At 39.2% G+C, this 18,692-nt stretch overlaps 1 protein-coding gene across 2 annotated transcripts; it reads left to right on the top strand.

Annotated features, from left to right (window-relative positions):
- The first annotated feature begins 807 nt into the window (after positions 1–807).
- Positions 808–14,471, top strand: gpat4 (glycerol-3-phosphate acyltransferase 4). 2 transcript variants are annotated; one of them, XM_023343412.1, is made up of 13 exons: positions 808–963; positions 1,655–2,301; positions 5,456–5,525; positions 5,659–5,959; positions 7,505–7,579; positions 7,668–7,757; positions 10,908–11,001; positions 11,123–11,238; positions 11,344–11,399; positions 11,483–11,568; positions 11,676–11,804; positions 12,081–12,160; positions 13,329–14,471. In XM_023343412.1, the coding sequence occupies exons 2-13, from the start codon at positions 2,134–2,136 to the stop codon at positions 13,435–13,437; spliced, it is 1,374 nt and encodes a 457-aa protein (XP_023199180.1). In that variant the 5' UTR covers positions 808–963; positions 1,655–2,133; the 3' UTR covers positions 13,438–14,471. The 2 variants fall into 2 exon arrangements, with proteins under 2 accessions (XP_023199180.1, XP_023199181.1); XM_023343413.1 differs by having other exon boundaries at positions 808–974.
- Positions 14,472–18,692: the final 4,221 nt, after the last annotated feature.

Below are 18,692 nucleotides of genomic sequence, written 5' to 3'. Positions count from 1 at the left end.
GATTTGAATACAGCGTTTTACTGTGGAAATGTCATGGCATTGACAGTTGTCCAGCAGACTAAACAATGAGGATAAGCAACAAACGGTCTTATGTCTTTTCACAGAGTGACGCATTCTGTTGCATATTATTGTGAAGTTGAGTGAGGAGAGAAAGTTTGGTTAAAAAAAAATGTACAGCACAGGGATAACCATATACTTTGAGAGGATTGGAGCAAACCACATTCAAGAGTTTCAGTGTGAACTCCAGCTGGAGTCGATGCTTCAAGAGATACCAAACAGATGTATCTTGTGAGAAATTCCCACCGTGATTTGGAGAGCCATGTTAGATGCTAGTGTTGTTGGCCCATTGTTTTATCAAGTCAAAAGTCAATGCAGCAATATATTTTAATTTTGAGCCTTCATGCTAACTTCTGCTGACCAGCATTATAGAGAAGCTATTTTAATTTCCTAGAACTTGGCGTTTACCTACACTGCCAAAAATACCCAAACCTTTTTTAGTGACCATGGTATCACTGTACTTGACATGAAACGATGAATTTAAATTTAGAGTTAAGACTTTGACACAAATTTAATTTTTTGCATTGATCTAGTGGCATAAATGAACGTTTCAATTACACTCTAATTTATTACCACGCTATATAGATTTTTGTCCAATTTGGCGTATTTTTTTTTTTTTTTTATTGTCCCACTTTTGGACCTCCAGAAACGCTGCCCTAATTTTACAAGTTTTTACTTTTTCTAAAGGTTTGCTGCAATAGCTCACGTCGGCCACCAGGTGTCGATGTAGATTTTCCCGTTAGGGATTTGCTCGAAGCTCTTCTGCTGTTGCCTCTGCTCTGGTCGCCCGCTGATCGCTCGTGGTGTCCGGCGGGTGGAGTTTGGCCGCAGTCGGCGAGACAAAGGCAGAGAGGGATGGACGGGGGAAGCGGTGCCGTGTCGGCCCTGGATGCACGGTGACTGAAGGTTGGTCAGATGTAAGCACCTTTCAGCCTCACCCGTGTATTTCACAGCTGAGAGTTATTAATACACGGAGCGCCATGTAGTTGTGTTAAATCCCGTGAAGGGTTGGCTCAGCATGTTTAGTCCTCTCAAACCTCTCTGCTGAGGGATGAGAGCGGGCTAACTGTTAGCGCTCTGGCAAACAGCTTACTTCAGCATCGGGGACCATTTTTGACCGGCTTCCGGGGGTTATATTAACGCTTTAACACAGATGTATATCCTTATTAAACGAAGGGATATGGATATATGTGTAACAGCTCCAGAGTGAATTTAAAGAGACAGCGGTTGTGGGTCGGTATGGACCCTCCTGTTACCCGTCCTGCTGTATTATGAATTCACGATGATGGGGGGCCTCCCTACAGCTAACATTATCTCCTCACCGCAGCCAACCTCACACAGCGAACATCTGATTATGTTATCGGGTCCATTACAGAAAAGACATACATGGTTGTAAATATTACGCAAAAGCACTGCAGTAAGTGTCTTTTAAGAAAAACCGGAAGCTAGCTGAGTGCTGAACACCGGTATTACAGAAGTGTACACAAGGACACGCTGTCTGTGTTGCATTATTACGTTACTCGTCAGCATTCAGGCGGAAAGGGACTTAACACTGTTGCACAGATGGACCTGATGGTTTGTTTGCACGTCTTTGCAGGTTGACACCCAGCAGCGGAGACCCCGGATCTTCAACAGACGAGGGAAACACCTGCAGAGCCCGGTTGTTTTTGTTACATTGTTTGCATCTCTGCCGTCAGCGGGAATTCATTCTCTGAAATACCAAAAGGACATCTGCGGCAAGGACAGGACACGGATATTTCTTTTCCTCCCTCTCTCGTTCTCTTCTTTTTTTATTAGACTTTGAACTCATCCCAGTTTTCAGTAGACCAATGAAATCTGAGGAAAATGCCCTAAGGGGCAGGGTGAAGATGTCTGGTTGCTTTTGGGTTGATTTTCCAGTAAATGTCTGGAGAAGCCCTGTTCTCTGATGATATCAATGAGGGCATTTTCGTGACAAATCCCCACCGGGGCCACTTGGGTCCAGACTGTGGAGACCTGTACTTACAGGAACTCTAATCTCTAACTTAAAAAAATATATATATGTAAATATAAATAATAGCCCCTTCTTACGTCAGGATGGAGCTCTTCTTCAACCCTTTTGATAATTTGCTGTGCATTCTGCTGGGCATCTCCTTCACTGTATGGGTCACCCTGCTTCTGGTATTCATTATTGTTCCGGCCATTTTTGGGGTGTCATTTGGCATCAGGCGGCTTTATATGAAGACTTTGTTGAAGATCTTTGAGGTAAGAGCTCGCTGCCTTTCGATCTACTTTTCTTTGCTTGTCAATGAATTAAGTGTTTAGTTGAACATGACGCAGCAGTCATAAATAAAGATAAGCTGACCACAGCGCACACAAAACTCATCAGCATCGAGGCTTTGTAACCTGGAGTTATGCTGAGTTTGTTACATCTGCCAATTATTTATTTGTTTTTGTCTGAATATAGATATTAAGTTCTTACTTTAAGCATGGTTTCTCTTTAAGAGCTAAATGCATTTCTCTTATTTCAAGAAATACAGAAAAAAATTTCCGGATTACCGTACTCCTTTACAAGACCGATTATCAAACCATATCTGAAAATATAAAATTTCATTGCTTCATATTTTCTCCCTGTATATCAATATTGGAGAGATCTTTGTTAAATCAGTAGCGCATTTATTAAAACGCTGCAGGAGCGTTAAGAAGTGAGAGAGCAGTGGATGTTACACAGCTCTGCAGTGACACACCTCCACTGTCATTTCAAATAAAATATAAAATGATTACAAGTTTTAAACTTAGCATCTTGTGTTAAGGATTACTTTGCAGTGTGAAAAACATTGGCACTTTATTTGATCATAATCCATGTCTGGACAAGAATGTGAAAAAATTAAACTTCCACACTCGAATAGTGTCGGCACAACCCATTAACAAGTAGCTATGATGCATTCACTGACTGTCGAAAAGCAATCTAGCTGGTTTCTTTATTCACCTCTAGTAAACCTATACATTTAGTCCCATCGTTGTACATTTTAGGAAGCATTTTTCAGGGAATCCGATCTAACGTGTGTTCAGCTCAAGCTGTTTTAGGGTTGCGTTTAGTGTCCAACCGGTGGGTGTTGCATTAACTGGCTGATGCAGATTAACAGCAGCCTACTAAGTGTCCTTCCGCTGTTATGTAACCAGCGGGAAATTGTGCTGCAGACCTAAATCCTTAACTGATGTGGCTCCAATGCTTTCTTATATATCCCAGTTTATCGTACGATTTGACAAAAACAGTGTTTCATTTATTCTCTACTCTGCTGTAGCATCACCTGTAGAGCGGAAAGAAATGACTCACAAGTACTGAGATACCGTCATGGAAAAAATGGTCAAAAAACAAATGCCGTGTAAAAGGTTCGGAAGTTTGTGTTTAACTTAATAAAAAAAACTTCTAAATTTCTTAAAAATGACATTAGTTATCTATTTTAAGATTCAACGTGTGAGGACAAACTTGATGTTTAGCAGGTTTTAAAGAGCTCAGCGTTTCCTTTGTTCACATGCAGTTTTTGCTGCCACAGGTCACAGTGGATTCATTAAGCCATTTCCACTGTTACTAGAAAGACTTTTCTGTTTCTGCTCACTCTAAGAATCCCTGTAGCTGCATTTTTAAAGGATGAATCAGTACCACAGCTTGTTACAACACATTTTAAAGGTTGCTCTGACAGACTGCAATGGGTACGCTTCATTGGCCAATGCTGTCTGGATAACTGGTTCTTGCACATGGAAAACCTCAAATTAAGTTTTTTTTTTTTTTCCAAAATAATTTAAAAATGTCAGTATATGTTGCTTATTGTTATTATTTTACCGAGACGAATTAATTCTATTATTTTAAAGAGACGAAAGAAGTTCAACTTTCTTTGAATTTCCTGTTTTTGACAAACAAACTCCAGATCCCAGCGTTAGTACATAAAGTGTTTGGACACAGGCAGCTTCCATGCAGTACCATGTTTTTGACTATCTTTGACTCCAGCCGACATACTTTGAACTTATCATGTGCCGTGTCAGTGTCATGTTGGATTGTTGGCTAAATAAGACTCAGACAGCGTATCCCGGTCCATACTTCCTGATCCTTTCCTACTTCCCTGCTGGCTTTGGGAACACCCTGTTCTCTTCTCGTCATGCATTTTGTTTGATTTGACGTGTATTGGAACGGGCGGTTTTTTCCAGTTCTTCTTTGGTGTTAATTCATTATCTTGTGGTTAGAGTTGGGATTGAAACCAGGACCTAACATTTTAAATCAGGTTTTCTGTAGCTTATTGCCATAACAATGATTTGTACAGTTTTTCTCAAGCCGTTTAGTATAATTAAACTGTTTTTTTTCTGATGGCCAGATTACTGGCTGAAATCTTTATAGTTACACACACACACACACACACACAAAAAACCCAACAACCTCAAAATGACTTTTTCATCAGCTGCTTTGTAATACACCAAGAAACCATAAAATGCGACATGTCATACTAACTACTGCAACTTTATTTTACTGTAAACATTTATTTTCCAGGAAACAAAGCGTCAAAAAATTAAATGTTTATGTTCTTAATGTCTTCATAGTATGCAAGATGTATTTTCATGACCAACAAATATAGAATTTCAAACACTCATTCATTTTTTAGGTTAATTAATTGGCACACATACTTAGAAATAACATTGAGCAGTCCTCATGTAGAAGTCAGTCTACGAATTAAAATCCAATTTTTCAAAATAAAAGCAGTGTTTGTTTTTTATTTCTCTAAAATTCAGGCATGAAGTTAAATAAAAAAGTATTCATGAAAAATGAAATGTCATAACTCATATCAAGTATCTTCAAATAGTCGTTATGGATGGTGTCGCTGTGGGCAGGAAGAATCTCTGGTAGCAGTCAGTCTTGCAACGAATCTGAAGAGGCCCCTGACTGAAGACTGTTGCAATAGAAATGATATCCCAGTGGTGCAACACACCTGAATCAAATTCCCTCAGCATGCAATCAGTTTCTACAGAGTGCTGCTGATGACCTAATTATTTAAATCGGGTGTGCTGAAGGAGAGATGCATTATAAAAATTTCAGGTCAGCCGACTGCAAGACATTTTGTTTCCTGTTATGCTGCATTCCTTCACCGGGTCTGAATTAGAAAAGAGATTTTTAATTTCACTGAGATATTCCCTGGTTAAATAAAGATCAAGTAAAAATAAAATATTGCCTTCCTTCCAGTCCAGCTAATCTCATATATTCATCTAGTGTCAACTGTACAGGGAAATGAATCAGCACAGTAAAACAAACACTGTTTCAGTACTTTTTGTATTTACTTTAAATTCTCTGTGCCTGTACCGTCTTTTGATCTAAATGCAAATGTTCTTGTGTCATCTAAACTTTGATGTAACCTGTGCTCTACATTTCTAGTGGGCCACACTTAGGATAGAGAGGGGAGCCAAAGAGAAAAATCATCACCTGTACAAACCTTACTCCAACGGTAAGATACGATTGTGGTTGCCTTGTTTTAATTTGGTTTGTTTTGGAAACGTTTCCAGCAGACACGTTTTCAGCGGCCGTGTCTGCTCCAGCGGTAATGTTGACGTGTGGCCTGCCTGCCTGTCTCGCTGTAGCTATAATCGCTAAGGAGCCCACCTCCTTGGAGGAGGAGATCAAGGAGATCCGGCGGAGCGGCAGCAACAAAGACCTGGACTCTGCCTCGGAGTTCGAGATGTCCGACATCTTCTACTTCGCTCGGCGAGGCGTGGAGAGCATCATGGACGATGAGGTGACCAAGCGGTTTTCTGCTGAGGAGCTGGAGTCCTGGAACCTGCTGACTCGCAGCAACAACAACTTTCACTACATCAGCCTGAGGCTGACCGTCCTGTGGGGGCTGGGCCTCCTGATCCGCTACGGGATCCTGCTGCCTCTCAGGTACAGGACTCAATTCTAATATACACACACACACACACACACACACACACACACACACACACACACACACACACACACACACACACACACACACATATATATATACACACACAACACGTTAAGCCCCAGATCTAGTGATGTCATTTATCAAATATTTAATACACTGAAAATGCCTGTGTAAAACTGATTGTAAACAAGAAATTAATATTTGACTGTATCACTAACAGAATCACAGGTGTGAGCAGAAGTTTAGCCACTGACAGCCCAAACTTTTACTGTAGTGACCCTGCTTCACTGTCTGGTATCTAGTAAAACCATGATCAGAGAGCATGGCTGCTTTGTTTGAAAAGACCCGTTTTTTTGAAATTCGGTGTTCAGAAACTTTTAATTCACCGCAAAAACAAACATTTTTTCTAAAAAGACTGGAAACAACATGAGGCACATAAACATTACTGATGCACTTATCAGGCTTCATTAGGCCAGCACCAATTTCTGGTTTCCTTTGAGGTCTAACCTGCCTATTCCAGTTTTCAGAGGATAAGATTTGTGTTTCTAATGACTGTAAGACAAAGAAAATATGCTGCATATTCTCTGTTAGAGTTCTGAATCAAATGAAGGAATTCCTATTTATTCATCATAGGATATGTTGGAACCTATTACAACTTTTTATTTGAAAGGTGCATCAATGTTTATGTTGTTGGTTGATCCATTCGTGGAACAAAAATTGTTCCGATTCATCTATTGTGCAGGATTAACAAATAATGACTTCCAGAATTTGAGATGTTATTCAAAGGACAATTTGTCCTTGTGACTCAGCCCTCTGGATAATTTTTTGTCGTCCATGTGAAGCTTACATTTAGACTATTTTTGCTAACTCTGATTCCCATGTTAGGTCAAATATGTGATTTCATTGGGGAAGGCATCATTTTCCATTAATGAATTAAAACGATTTAGTAATGACATATCATCTGTGCTGACAGTGCTTGGAGACTCCGAAGTGGCTGTAAACACGTCCCCAGTGCGAGTTAAAGATATCGGGGTTGTGTTAGAGATTCACAGTGACAGCCACTCAGGACTCGGCGTGGTTGGCTCGTTTCCAGCTGTCAGTGGGGAGACGAATCAGGCCACTGCTGCACAGACGAACGTCATTCCAGTCTTCTCCGTGGCTATAATAGATTCTCTCTTTCAGGCCTTGTCCAGTGAAATCTTGGCTGTGCTATCAAGTGTTGGGAACCTTGCATTTCTGAATGCGTTTAATCCCCCCTCTCTTCAATCAGAACCCTCTCCAAACCTGGGTGATTGATTCATCCAGATTTAGTTGACCTTTTATCATTAGAATCATTCCTGGTGGCTCTGTGGTTAATTACGGTGGTAGAGACTGCATGAGAGCTCATCACGTGTAGCCTGTTCTCAGGAGATTAACACTAGACGTCCTAATCGAATGTTTAGAATATAAAAGCAGCAGCTTAGTCCTGTGATTTTTTTTTGTTTTTTATTTACTTATTTTTTTAAAGACTGATGTTCATGGGTCTGTCTCTCCTCCAGGGTAACGCTTGCCTTCACTGGTGTAAGCCTGCTGGTGTTCCTCACCTCTCTAATTGGACTCCTGCAAAATGGAAGGTGAGATGGATCACATCTCTTCTGTTTAAATTCATGAATTGATTAGCTCTGGGTATTGTCATGCTGTGTGTGTGTGTTTTCTCTACAGAATGAAAAACGTCCTCAGTGAGAAAGTCCATCTGATGTGCTACAGAATATGTGTCAGAGCTCTCACTGCCATTATAACCTACCATGACAGGTAGAGGAACGTTTTTTTTTTTTTTTTTTCAAACACACTGGTTCTCAAAAGTGTGAACAGCACTTCACACTGTGAAAATGCCAGTTTGATGTGATGTAGCAAATGAGACAAATCATTTCAAACCCTTTTCTAATAGACTATGGGAATTATATATTGTTCAGTTTCACTGAAAAACAAATTAATCTGATAGGGGGAAAATGAGAGAATGTGTAATATATGGCTTAAGCACATATTGATTTAATTAAATAATTTTGTCTTTACTTTTGGTAGGAATCTGTTAGTATTCCATAGGTTGACTTGGTAATATTGGCAAAGGTTCCCCAAATTTATCAGATTGTACAGACCTTGTGAACTCAGGTCTTATTGTCTTACTTCACTGTAGGCTTTTAAGGTGATACTCTGTGTTTTGGTTCAAACTTACCGAATGAAATGATTGTTTTCATTCAAGCATATTCATTGGTTTGGTTTTAGGAAAATTTAACCTGCTCTACATGTTTAGTGCTAAAGATTGAGTGTTTTGTAGCAACTTGCTCATTTTAGATTTATTGTCTGAATGCATTAATGCATTTGAGATTACATCGAAGACTTTGAAATGTGCATTTACTTGATAAGAAACTACATCTAGCTTTACTTTTGGTCATTTACACATTTTAAAAGCAGCGTCAATTTATGCTTTTCTTTTTCTCTTTTCTCACTTCTTCATAGTCATTGATTCTTCCACAGCATAGTTACATATCACAGTTACCGTAGTCAAAAATAATATTTCCTTCTGTTATTTATTAAAACCTCAATAATAAGCAAGTCCCATGTAAGAAAAAACCCCAGTTAGAAGCAAACTACATCTGTCTTCACTCAGCAAGACTGAAACAGCAGCTCTAAACCGCTTGTAGTAACTTCCCTTGTACTGCTAACCTTGTGCATAAGGTGATCTCAGTCCAGAGCTGTAATCTGTGGTGCCATGACTGGAACTAGGCTACCAAATGCTATCAGAGCAGCCTAATTGGCACTCCTTTACTGCTCTACTTGTATCCTGTCCAGATTTAATAGATTTACTGCTTAATGCTCAAGCCAGGTTTTTGTCTTGTGCTTGAGTCTTCCTCTTCTCTTTTTCAAATAAGCAGCTTCACAGCTCTGCGAAACAGTAGTAGCGCCGTACTTCTTTTTTTTTTTTTTTTTTTTTTTTTTACTTTCTTCGTAATTAAAAATTTTCTTTCTTACAAATTTAATGATGGAACTTGACTTAATGTCATGTTTTGATTGTTGATTCTATGTTGCAATTGCACAAAAATCCGTGAGGGACGACGGAATCCCAGAGCAAAATTCCGTGAAAGAGGTGTACGGAGCCTCGTGCCGGAGGCTCGTTGAAAGGCGGTTTGTGAGCGTGAGTGGGAATAAAAATACCAATAGGTATTTCGTTCCATATAACACAGTAGGAGTGTAACAGGTAAACCTTTTATGGATGCAAAAGCAAGATCCTCCCACTTGATGACTTTGTGTTTCTGTGTTTGATGTGATGTAAAGCACTTTGAAATGCCTTGCTGCTGAAATGTGCTATACAAATAAATTTGATTGATTGATTTGATTGATTAACCACTGTTTTTCACATCACTCCATGTGACTCAGCAACACATTCAAAAACTTTGCAAAAGAACCCAGGGGATCCTTTAAAACCCTTTTCAAGTCTCATTTGTTTTAATGGATAGCAGTGTTTATAATTCAATAATAATACAATCAAATGGCATCCGCTATCACGGTTGGAGTTCCAAAATAAATACGACTGCTGTACAAAAAAAAACCACAAGCAACAATCAACAATGAGACTTTCTGCAAGATGCAATCCAAAGCACACCCACCTCCAGTTGGAGTGGCTCAGTCAAAGTCTGGACTGTGATCTCAAACAGGCTCTTCATGCTCAAAATTAAATTACATAAATTGTGCAAAAAGAGTTGGCCAGAACGACTCCACAGCGATTAACTGGTGTCAGAAATGGTGAGCAATTACATTTTCACATGGGATCAGGTTGGTCAGAAAATCTCCTTTCCTTTAATGAATGAAATTATCATTTGAAAGAAAAGGCACATTGTGTAAGAAAGCTAAAACACAAGAAATCTGTAAGCGGGCAAATACTCTTCAATGGCATTATTTCCAAATAGTGCTAGATATAACCAAAAAAAAAAAGTGTTTTTGGTTGAAATTCACCTGCCAAGTTACCTCTTTTTTTTTTTTTTTTTTTTCTCCCTCAAATTTGAGCCACAGCAGACCTCTGCCATTACGTCATTTCCGACGAGCCGTGCCTAGAGAAATGCGATCCCCTCGTGTATAAGAAGGAATGCAGAGGTGCCTGAAGCTCTGCTCAAGCTGTCGACAGCCTTATTCACAGCGAGAGCCATTTTAGGACCCAGACGAAGCACGAAAACACGGCAGAGTTCTCTAACGCAAATAAAAAGTTAATTCAGACACAGGGGCAGCTGCAATCCTGCTTTACTGAGATTATGCGCAGGGGTTATTGAGGAACACATTGTACGTAAACTGCAAGTGTGATCATCTGAGGGGAATATGAAGCAAAAAGGAAGAAGTTTGTTTACATGATGGCACATGTAACAGGATGTGGAGGAGGAAGCTGGCGGTTTGTGTGCTTGTTGATGAAGCTGACAACATCTGGTCTGTTTTTGTGAAGGACGTTTCAGGCTTGACCGAAGGTTTTAGAGATTTCACTGTCGAAGTCAAGACTTTAATAATAATCTCCCTTATTGTTCCATTAGTAATTAAATTTAACTACTGAAACTGAGATTTTGTGATGAATTATGCGAATCTGTTCAGTTTCTCGTGACTCTTCTAAGTTCCTTCAGTCTCAGTTTGAATTTGGTTCCTCCACAGAGGGGGGTGGGGGGGGGGGGTTGCTTAAAATAATCAGCTGACATAGGAGGTGTCGCTCTATTTACGATTGTAACTTTATCTCCGGAATGTCGACTCGGTGTGTTCAAGTTCTGCGTGGACGACATAGGCTGCTTTGTGTCACGCAAGACGAGCCCTACTCTTGTTCTGTCCTGCTTTTTCCTTTATGGAGTAGGTTCACATTCTCTGTGATGCTTAACTGTGACGATCTGTCTTAATGCAGTGTTTTTAAAGACATTTTTTGTACTTCTCTAGTGAGAATAAACCCAAAAATGGAGGCATCTGTGTCGCTAACCACACTTCACCCATTGATGTTATCATCCTGGCCAGCGACGGCTGCTACGCCATGGTAATTACAGGAAGTCTGGAAGGAAAAAAAATACCTTGATTATCTCTGTTTTAACTGCGGTTGACAGCAGAAAGTCACAACACTTCCAGAAATAGATGCTACTATTTGTTTGTGTTGTCAGGTTGGCCAGATTCACGGTGGACTGATGGGGCTTATTCAGCGAGCCATGGTCAAGGCCTGCCCTCACATTTGGTTCGAGCGCTCAGAAGTCAAAGACAGACACCTAGTGGCCAAACGGTAGTACTTCCGCCTGTGTCTCTACTGTTTCTGTTTTCCAGACGTGAAAAATCTGAATTGATCCCAGTCAGTCTGGCAATAAGCTTCATTGCTTTTGTGTTGCAGGCTGAGCAATCACATACAAGATAAATCTAAACTGCCGATCCTCATTTTCCCAGAAGGTGAGCTTTTCAGTGAATGAACCTTGCAACAGTTGTAGGTTTCATCTGTAGTCTCTTGATTGGTCTTCATCTTAAATTCACAGGGACCTGCATAAACAATACATCAGTTATGATGTTTAAGAAGGGAAGTTTTGATATCGGTGCCACAGTCTATCCTGTGGCTATTAAGGTACCACTTTTTGTTCTTGTTTTTTTTCTTATGCTTTAATATGTCAATAAGCTTTTCTTTCTGTATTTTAAAGAAAAGTGTTGAATAACCTGATGTGTTCCCCGCAGTATGATCCTCGGTTTGGAGATGCCTTCTGGAATAGCAGCAAGTTTGGAATGGTCAGCTACCTTTTACGTATGATGAGCAGCTGGGCCATCGTCTGCAGCGTGTGGTACCTTCCTCCCATGTCAAGAGAGGTTAGACTGAACAGATTACCTACTGATTTTCAACAAATGTAGTTGTCATTGCAATAAACATACATCATTGAATTAATCTCAAATAATATGATTTATCCTAATTATCACAGTGACTGTGTACCACAAATAACTCCTATGATTTTATTGAATTCAAATGTTGTTGGGGTTTTTTGGGGTTTTTTTTTATTGAGCTTCGCTAAAGTAGCTTTGTGTTTGAACAGATTCATTGCCTCTACAGTATAACGTTACTGTATTTTTATTTGTGCTTTTCCACAGGAAGGAGAAGACGCCGTTCAGTTTGCCAATCGTGTAAAATCGGCCATAGCCAGGAAGGGTGGACTGGTTGACCTCCTGTGGTAAGACGCCATTTTCACACACATCTAGAGAAGTCAGTTCTTTAGAGGAAAATAATAATTAATTATATGAGAACCATTTTGCTCTGAAGACTGTTATCTGACTTAATAAAGCATCATTTAATACAAGTTAATAAGATGTTTAACATGGAAATACCAACAGAGTCCAAGTATTTGCAGAGTATTTAAAGCGTCTCCTTGATATAACTCCACAGTCACATGTAGGCATGGGCCAGTATATGTCTAGCAGAATTATCATTTTGAGCAAAAATGAAAAACATAAATGTAAAATGCCAACTAATTGCTTATATTTTAAACCGAAGTGTAGCCTCCTCAAGTATTGATGAATATTGAGTACTACGGTTAATAATATCTGTAACTTTTTTATTTGTACCTTGATGCATAGTATATTCATACTATTACATGTGCTTATTGTAAAAAAGCATTTTTTTAAATTCTACTCTTTAAAAAGTAACACGTTGATATCAGCTGGCTAATTAGTTGGGCTACATCTCGAGTAGCTAGTCTGCAGTTGGCTGGTTAACAGCCAGTGGTAGTTTCAAAGTCGTTACCTTTTTAATAGGAGTGATGGGTGCTAATCAAAAATATTTCAAGTCAAACTTGTCTGTCTCGACAGTATAGTAGGCTTTTTTTTCCCAGCCAGCTTACTGGCAATGCACAGCAACAGGCAGGAGAGGGGCAGGACTGTGCTACTTCACACTGCATACACCCAGACAAAAACTTAAGAAACTAAATTTTGTAATTAAAAATGTTTGGTTTTTCACGCTTTTTTTCTTCAATTTTATAAGGGGCACAAATTTGATAATCCTGATAGTTGAAGAGGCTTTAAAGCCAAAAAGAAATGGTGGAAAAACGAGTTTTTAGTTATGGATGTCATCACTTTCCTTTTTTGAAATGAGAGCAAAAAAACGACATGCGCTTAGATCACTGCTCTACCTTTTGGAAAACGTCATTAAACCGAACAGCTTAACAATATTTTTTTCCTCGATGAGATTATTTAATTTCTTGACAAATTAAAGTTTGCAAGTTCAGGTCTAGAAAAGGACCTTATGATCGGTTTTAGCTCCTCTTTCATGTCATTCAAATACGTCTGATCCTATCGACAGAATTTATTTTCTCTCTGAAATTGCACTCCTGATTGTTTGTGCAGGGACGGAGGTTTAAAGCGCGAAAAGGTAAAAGATACCTTTAAAGAAGAGCAGCAAAAGCTGTACAGCAAAATGCTCGTAGGCACCCAAGAGGACCGCAGCCGTTCCTGAGGGTACTCCCAGCAGGTGGACTGACTCAGAGACCGCTCTGGACGCCGCTGGCTGAGCAGGCAGACAGCGGTGACCCGTCAGGTGGAGCCGCTGCACCGGATTGTCCTCTCCTTGATGTCAACAATACTCCATCTGGCTTCTCCAGTCACTGCCTCAGCCTGGCATGTAAAGTTGCATCACTGTTGTGGGATATTCGCCCAGCCCACCCCTTCGCCGCCACGTTGGAATAGCTTGATAAAAGCCTTGCTAGCTGTAGAAAAGGAAGGCCTGGCGTGAAGAGAAAGACTTCCTCTTGTGTCTTTTTTTTTTCTTTCGAGGAGGAAACAAATAGTCATCTATATTTGACTTCTGTTTTTGTTTTGTTACAACTTGCTTTTAAAAAGCTTTATTGTGTCACCTTGCGTTGAAGTTTCAGGAGGTGTTGTACCTGGAATGTAGAAGAGCGATAATGTAGATGGAATCTAGCGTGTTCTAATCTGATAACCTGAGGATGACTTGTTAAATGGCAGGCGCCTACACTACAGGGCAAAACTTTGTTACATTCTAGATATTTTTATGTGCTTTTTGTCCAGGAGGAAAGCAAAACAAATCTTGTATGAGAAGATTTCTATTTTACATTATGACATACATCAACATGTTGTTTCGTGTCAGAGCAGGAAAGCTTCCCGTTTGTGTGTTTTCCATGGAATGTGAGAGAGCTCACAATATGAAGTGGAAACTGTCCACCTACAGCTACGATTATGCAGGCATATTGATTTTTAAGCAGTTACTCCTCTTCAAGTCAATGCAGCAACACGCAGTAAAGGAGCGCACAGTCTTTTCATAAATCATTTGTTTCTATAGTTGTGCCTTAAAGGCTCACGGCACCAAGGTAACTGCATAGAATAAATACCAATGACAGAAACAATGGCTGTAAGTAACAATCAGCAGGTTCATATTTAGGTTACATCCAACCAGGCTTGGTTTTGTGCAGTTTCTGTATTACCTCATTTCAATAAAAAGCTAGAAGCTTTTGTCTATATTTTTCCTTTCAATGAAGATGTTTTTGTTGTTTTTTTTTCTTCTTCCCCGTACTGTGCAATCTCAATGAGGTCTCTAGAAGAGACTGTAGCTGTAGTTGAGGTTTTGCATTAGGCTGGGAGGTAGCATTGTGGGAACAGCCTTTTTTTTTTTTTACAAGTTTCTCCCTGAAACATTGAGCTGTTCAGTTTGGTGTCAACAGGGATAGTCATTTAGATCCGGTCAAATCAGTTCATTGAACTAAATATTTAAGAACGGGAGTCAACTCTTGACGTGTGGTTTGTTGCATCTGATCTTGCCACAAAGGGCTGTTAAACATCATAAAATGTGTGGTTTCTTTTATGATCATAAAGTCATAAAAATAAACCTCTAAACCATGAATACTTGGAAAAGTAAGGTTTACTATTAGCTGAGGGACTGATGTAAGGGATGACGCGTGCGTTCTCAATGTTATAATGTGTCGTAAGAGATGGACCATTAACCGTTAAGCTACTTAAAAGTTGCGTATTAAAATATTTTTTTTCAACAATCTCAAGTTTCAGAAATCTTTCTTCCTGAAAACATAAATTCTCAGTCTAAATTGGACATGTAGTATAAGATTCAAAAAAGGTTTTGAGAACATATTTCTTCTCAGATCACATTAACATGAGTTTTATATAGGGTTCAGTCTCAAATAATTAAACATTCAACCTATTAGTAATCAAATTTGTATTTCACTTATTTAATTTTAAAAAAAGACAAACGTAAAATTAAAAGGAGATTCAGAGGGGAATTTAAAGTTAACATTCCGATTTTCTCCAGCTGATGCTTCCCAGCAGCTTCTGATTCCAGAAAATGGACTGATAGTACGTCTAGTCGGGTAAAATACTCTTCACTGTCTAAAGCCCAACAAGTCTTCTCTCTTACTCTTGGCTGTCATCCAGCCAGAGGCGACACCCTGAGCCTATAAAAGCTGCTGGAGGTCGAGTCGTGCCAGCTGACATTTTACGTTCCTAAGAACTAAAGCAACACAGTAAAAGAACTTTACAGTGACTAAAACAAGAAAATCCAATTTAAACAAAGCTGATCCAAGTTCTGATTGGGCAGTTTCCTGGTTGTGTGTTTCAGTTCCCATGTTTTACATTTTTACACTGACTCGGCATGAAGAATACACAGACGTTGCACCATCGCTGTGTCCTTGGGCGTGGACTGGGGTGGAATGGTTGGCCACGTTTTCAGAACCTGTCATCAAAAATAAAGTCAAAATACAATTCATGCCCTTCTTTCAACACTTTTTTTGTTTACTTCCTCAGACAGAAAGAACTCCATATCAAAACTGATAAGAGTATGACCGTCTGGAGCAGTCTTACTACCACAAAGGAAACAGAAAGTCATTCAGTAGCCCAGAGTTTTGGCAGATAAATAATTTCCTGTTAAGACCGTTATGTGACTTGCACTGACATGCATCCAACCTGGTGATTTTGAATATGACTGAACAGCTAATTTATGTTTACTCATTTCAAAAGGTGAGGCTCGTATTTTCCATCACTTCCTCACACAACGATATTTTTCAAGTATTTATTATGTGGTCATGGCTTACAGGTAATTGAAACTCAAAATTCAGTTCCTCTGGAAATTACAGTGTTACATAAGACTAATATAAAGGATTTTTGAAGCAGAAATATCTAGTACAGAACATAAAAAAGAGACCACTGAGAAGCAGCCCATTCCCTTTTCTGACATCTGTGGTTCAGGAGTGGCTTTAAAGCAGTTGCCATCCATCTCAGATGGTTCAGTGAATGACGGCTCTTTGAAGGTTTAACTCTCATGAATCCAATGTTCATATTACTTAGGCAAATTATTCTATCGTGTTTTTTTCCCCTTCCACTCAACGTTTTGGATAGTTACAGCTTTGGATACAGCTGTTCTGTAAGCAACCAGCTTATTTAGCGATGACGTTTTGTTGGCAGCCCTCCTGGTGGACGGTCACTGTTTGTCAAGTCAGCACTTTTCCCCGTGACTGTGTCGGCCATTTCTGTCTTTAAAAATGGAAGAATGTTTAGCTGGTTCACTGTAACATTCTAACCACCTGAAAAACTATATTTTTCATTTTCACCAGCTGTACTCAATAATTACATAATTAAATAAATAAATATCTATATTACAGTATCCAGAAATTCTATACATTTTAAAGTTTTATTTGAATTAATGCATCGAAATCTGCACTTATTAAGCATTAAAGTAAAAAAAATAAATAAATAAATAAAAATCCACCAGAAGAAAATGGTTTAAAGTTACCAGAACTGCATTTATTATTACTTAATGCAATATTTTTTAGGATCTTGTTATGTTCTATTTCTTTTCGTCGCCACCCTTTTAAGCATTTCTACCTTATGGCGTTGTCGCAATTCGATTCTTCACACACTGACAGGTTGGTTGTGATTCTGTTATACATTTTTCTGAATAAAATCTCCTTATATGGGCATGTAGTTCATCCGGCATCCAGGCCTATCATCCACCTTTAGCTGGACATCCCATACCGGTACTGTACACACGGCAGTATTGTTCTGCCATGTCTTTTGCAACAGTTTCAAACGGATCTGTTGATGTTGATGAATTAGAGCACACTGTGTTGGGAGGAGGACTGAGCGGAAGCAGGAATAGGCGCTCAAAAGGTTGGCTGTGTAGCTCCTGTAGCCATGGTTTATGGCTCAGTAATAGCACCATGGAGAAACAGAGTCAGCCACCCAGCAGCCTTTGCTTTATGGCCTTTTACTCTGAACCACTGGATGGCACAGATCCATTTACTTCACAGGGTTTTATAGCTCTACTGACTCCAACGGATGGTGCTGCGGAAAACGATGCGACTATCTGAGGCCGTTTCTTGAGAAACATACATCTCACCATCACATAGTTCACAGAAAAATAATTGGGTAAATTGGAAAAAAAAATTGTTTCCCATGGCCCAATCAAATATAAACTTCTTGTTATGTAAATTATTTGAAATGGTTTTTTGTTGTACAGAGATAGCAGAGCTCAAAAATGGTTTCCAGTTCACTGGCAGTCACATTACAAGTGTGTGGTATGTAGAGAAACCAGTTTAGAATGCATTAAAGTGTTTTTAGATCCTCTTTTTTGTAATGATTTATGTAAGTGGCTCAAAAAATAGCAAAGTAAAATGACTTCTTGTTTGGTCAAGAAGGCAATTTATGGAGGTTTTTGATGATGGTAGAACAAAACCTGTTACCCTTTCTTAGTACTTTGTGGGTTAGAGCATTTAAATGAAAAAAACAACAACATTCAAGTTTCATGTCAAACCACACGATTTCTATCTCCTTTACACTCAAATGTCCCCACAGTGCATTCCATAATCATTCAGAGTAGAATGTTTTAACAAAATGCATGGTGGTAGAAGAATCATGATTTTAGTTTTTGCAGTAAATTGATTTGTGCTTCTTACAGTAACAGAATCTTCCACAAGCGCCATTCAGATATTCTGCAATATAAGATGAAGCAATTTTCTTTGCAAAACAAAATCTTACTAGTCAATATTTTGCATTTTGCAGAATCACCTTTTATTGCAACGACAGCTGCAAGTATTTTGACCTACATCACAAGTGTTACACATTCTTCTTTGTAAAAATAGGTCCATCACTATCCACAGAGAGTGGCTGAACATATATTTTCAGGTATCTACACGGATTAAGTGTGGGCAATGCAAATACATAAATATTTGTTTGAGTTAAATCATCCCGTAAGAGCTGTGGCTACGTTTAGCTTCGTCCATCTTCAGATCAGCTTTGACCAGCTTCCAGGTTCACCAAATGAGGAGAGCATGTTCAGAGTGTCAGTTTTCAGCCATACAGAGGATTTTACATGCAGGAAAAAAAAATGCATGGACATGTCTTACCAGAGCACCTTCGTTCAAATGTTTGCTGTGTCATGGCTTGTGGAAAACTTTTCAACCTGACATTTTACGACTTTGTGTGGCATATTTGTGGAGTGCACCATGAATGCTTGTCCACAAATCCAGGTGGGAGACGTTAAAGTTAGTATTATGATGCTACAGAATGGTTTCAGTCTCAATGAGTTTATATATTCTGAGATGTTTAAAATCACGGTGACACACAAACAAACAAAAACAAAAAAATACTTTTAACGCAAACAGTATTTCGCTCCTTCGGGGATTTGGTTAGAGTAACGTGAGCGGGGCTGGTGCGTGGCGGTGGAATACGGCACGAGCATTTTTGTCACGT

Source organism: Xiphophorus maculatus, chromosome 12, assembly GCF_002775205.1.
Source record: "Xiphophorus maculatus strain JP 163 A chromosome 12, X_maculatus-5.0-male, whole genome shotgun sequence".
Taxonomy (NCBI): Eukaryota; Metazoa; Chordata; class Actinopteri; order Cyprinodontiformes; family Poeciliidae; genus Xiphophorus; species Xiphophorus maculatus.
This window is presented reverse-complemented; position numbering and strand designations above follow the sequence as displayed.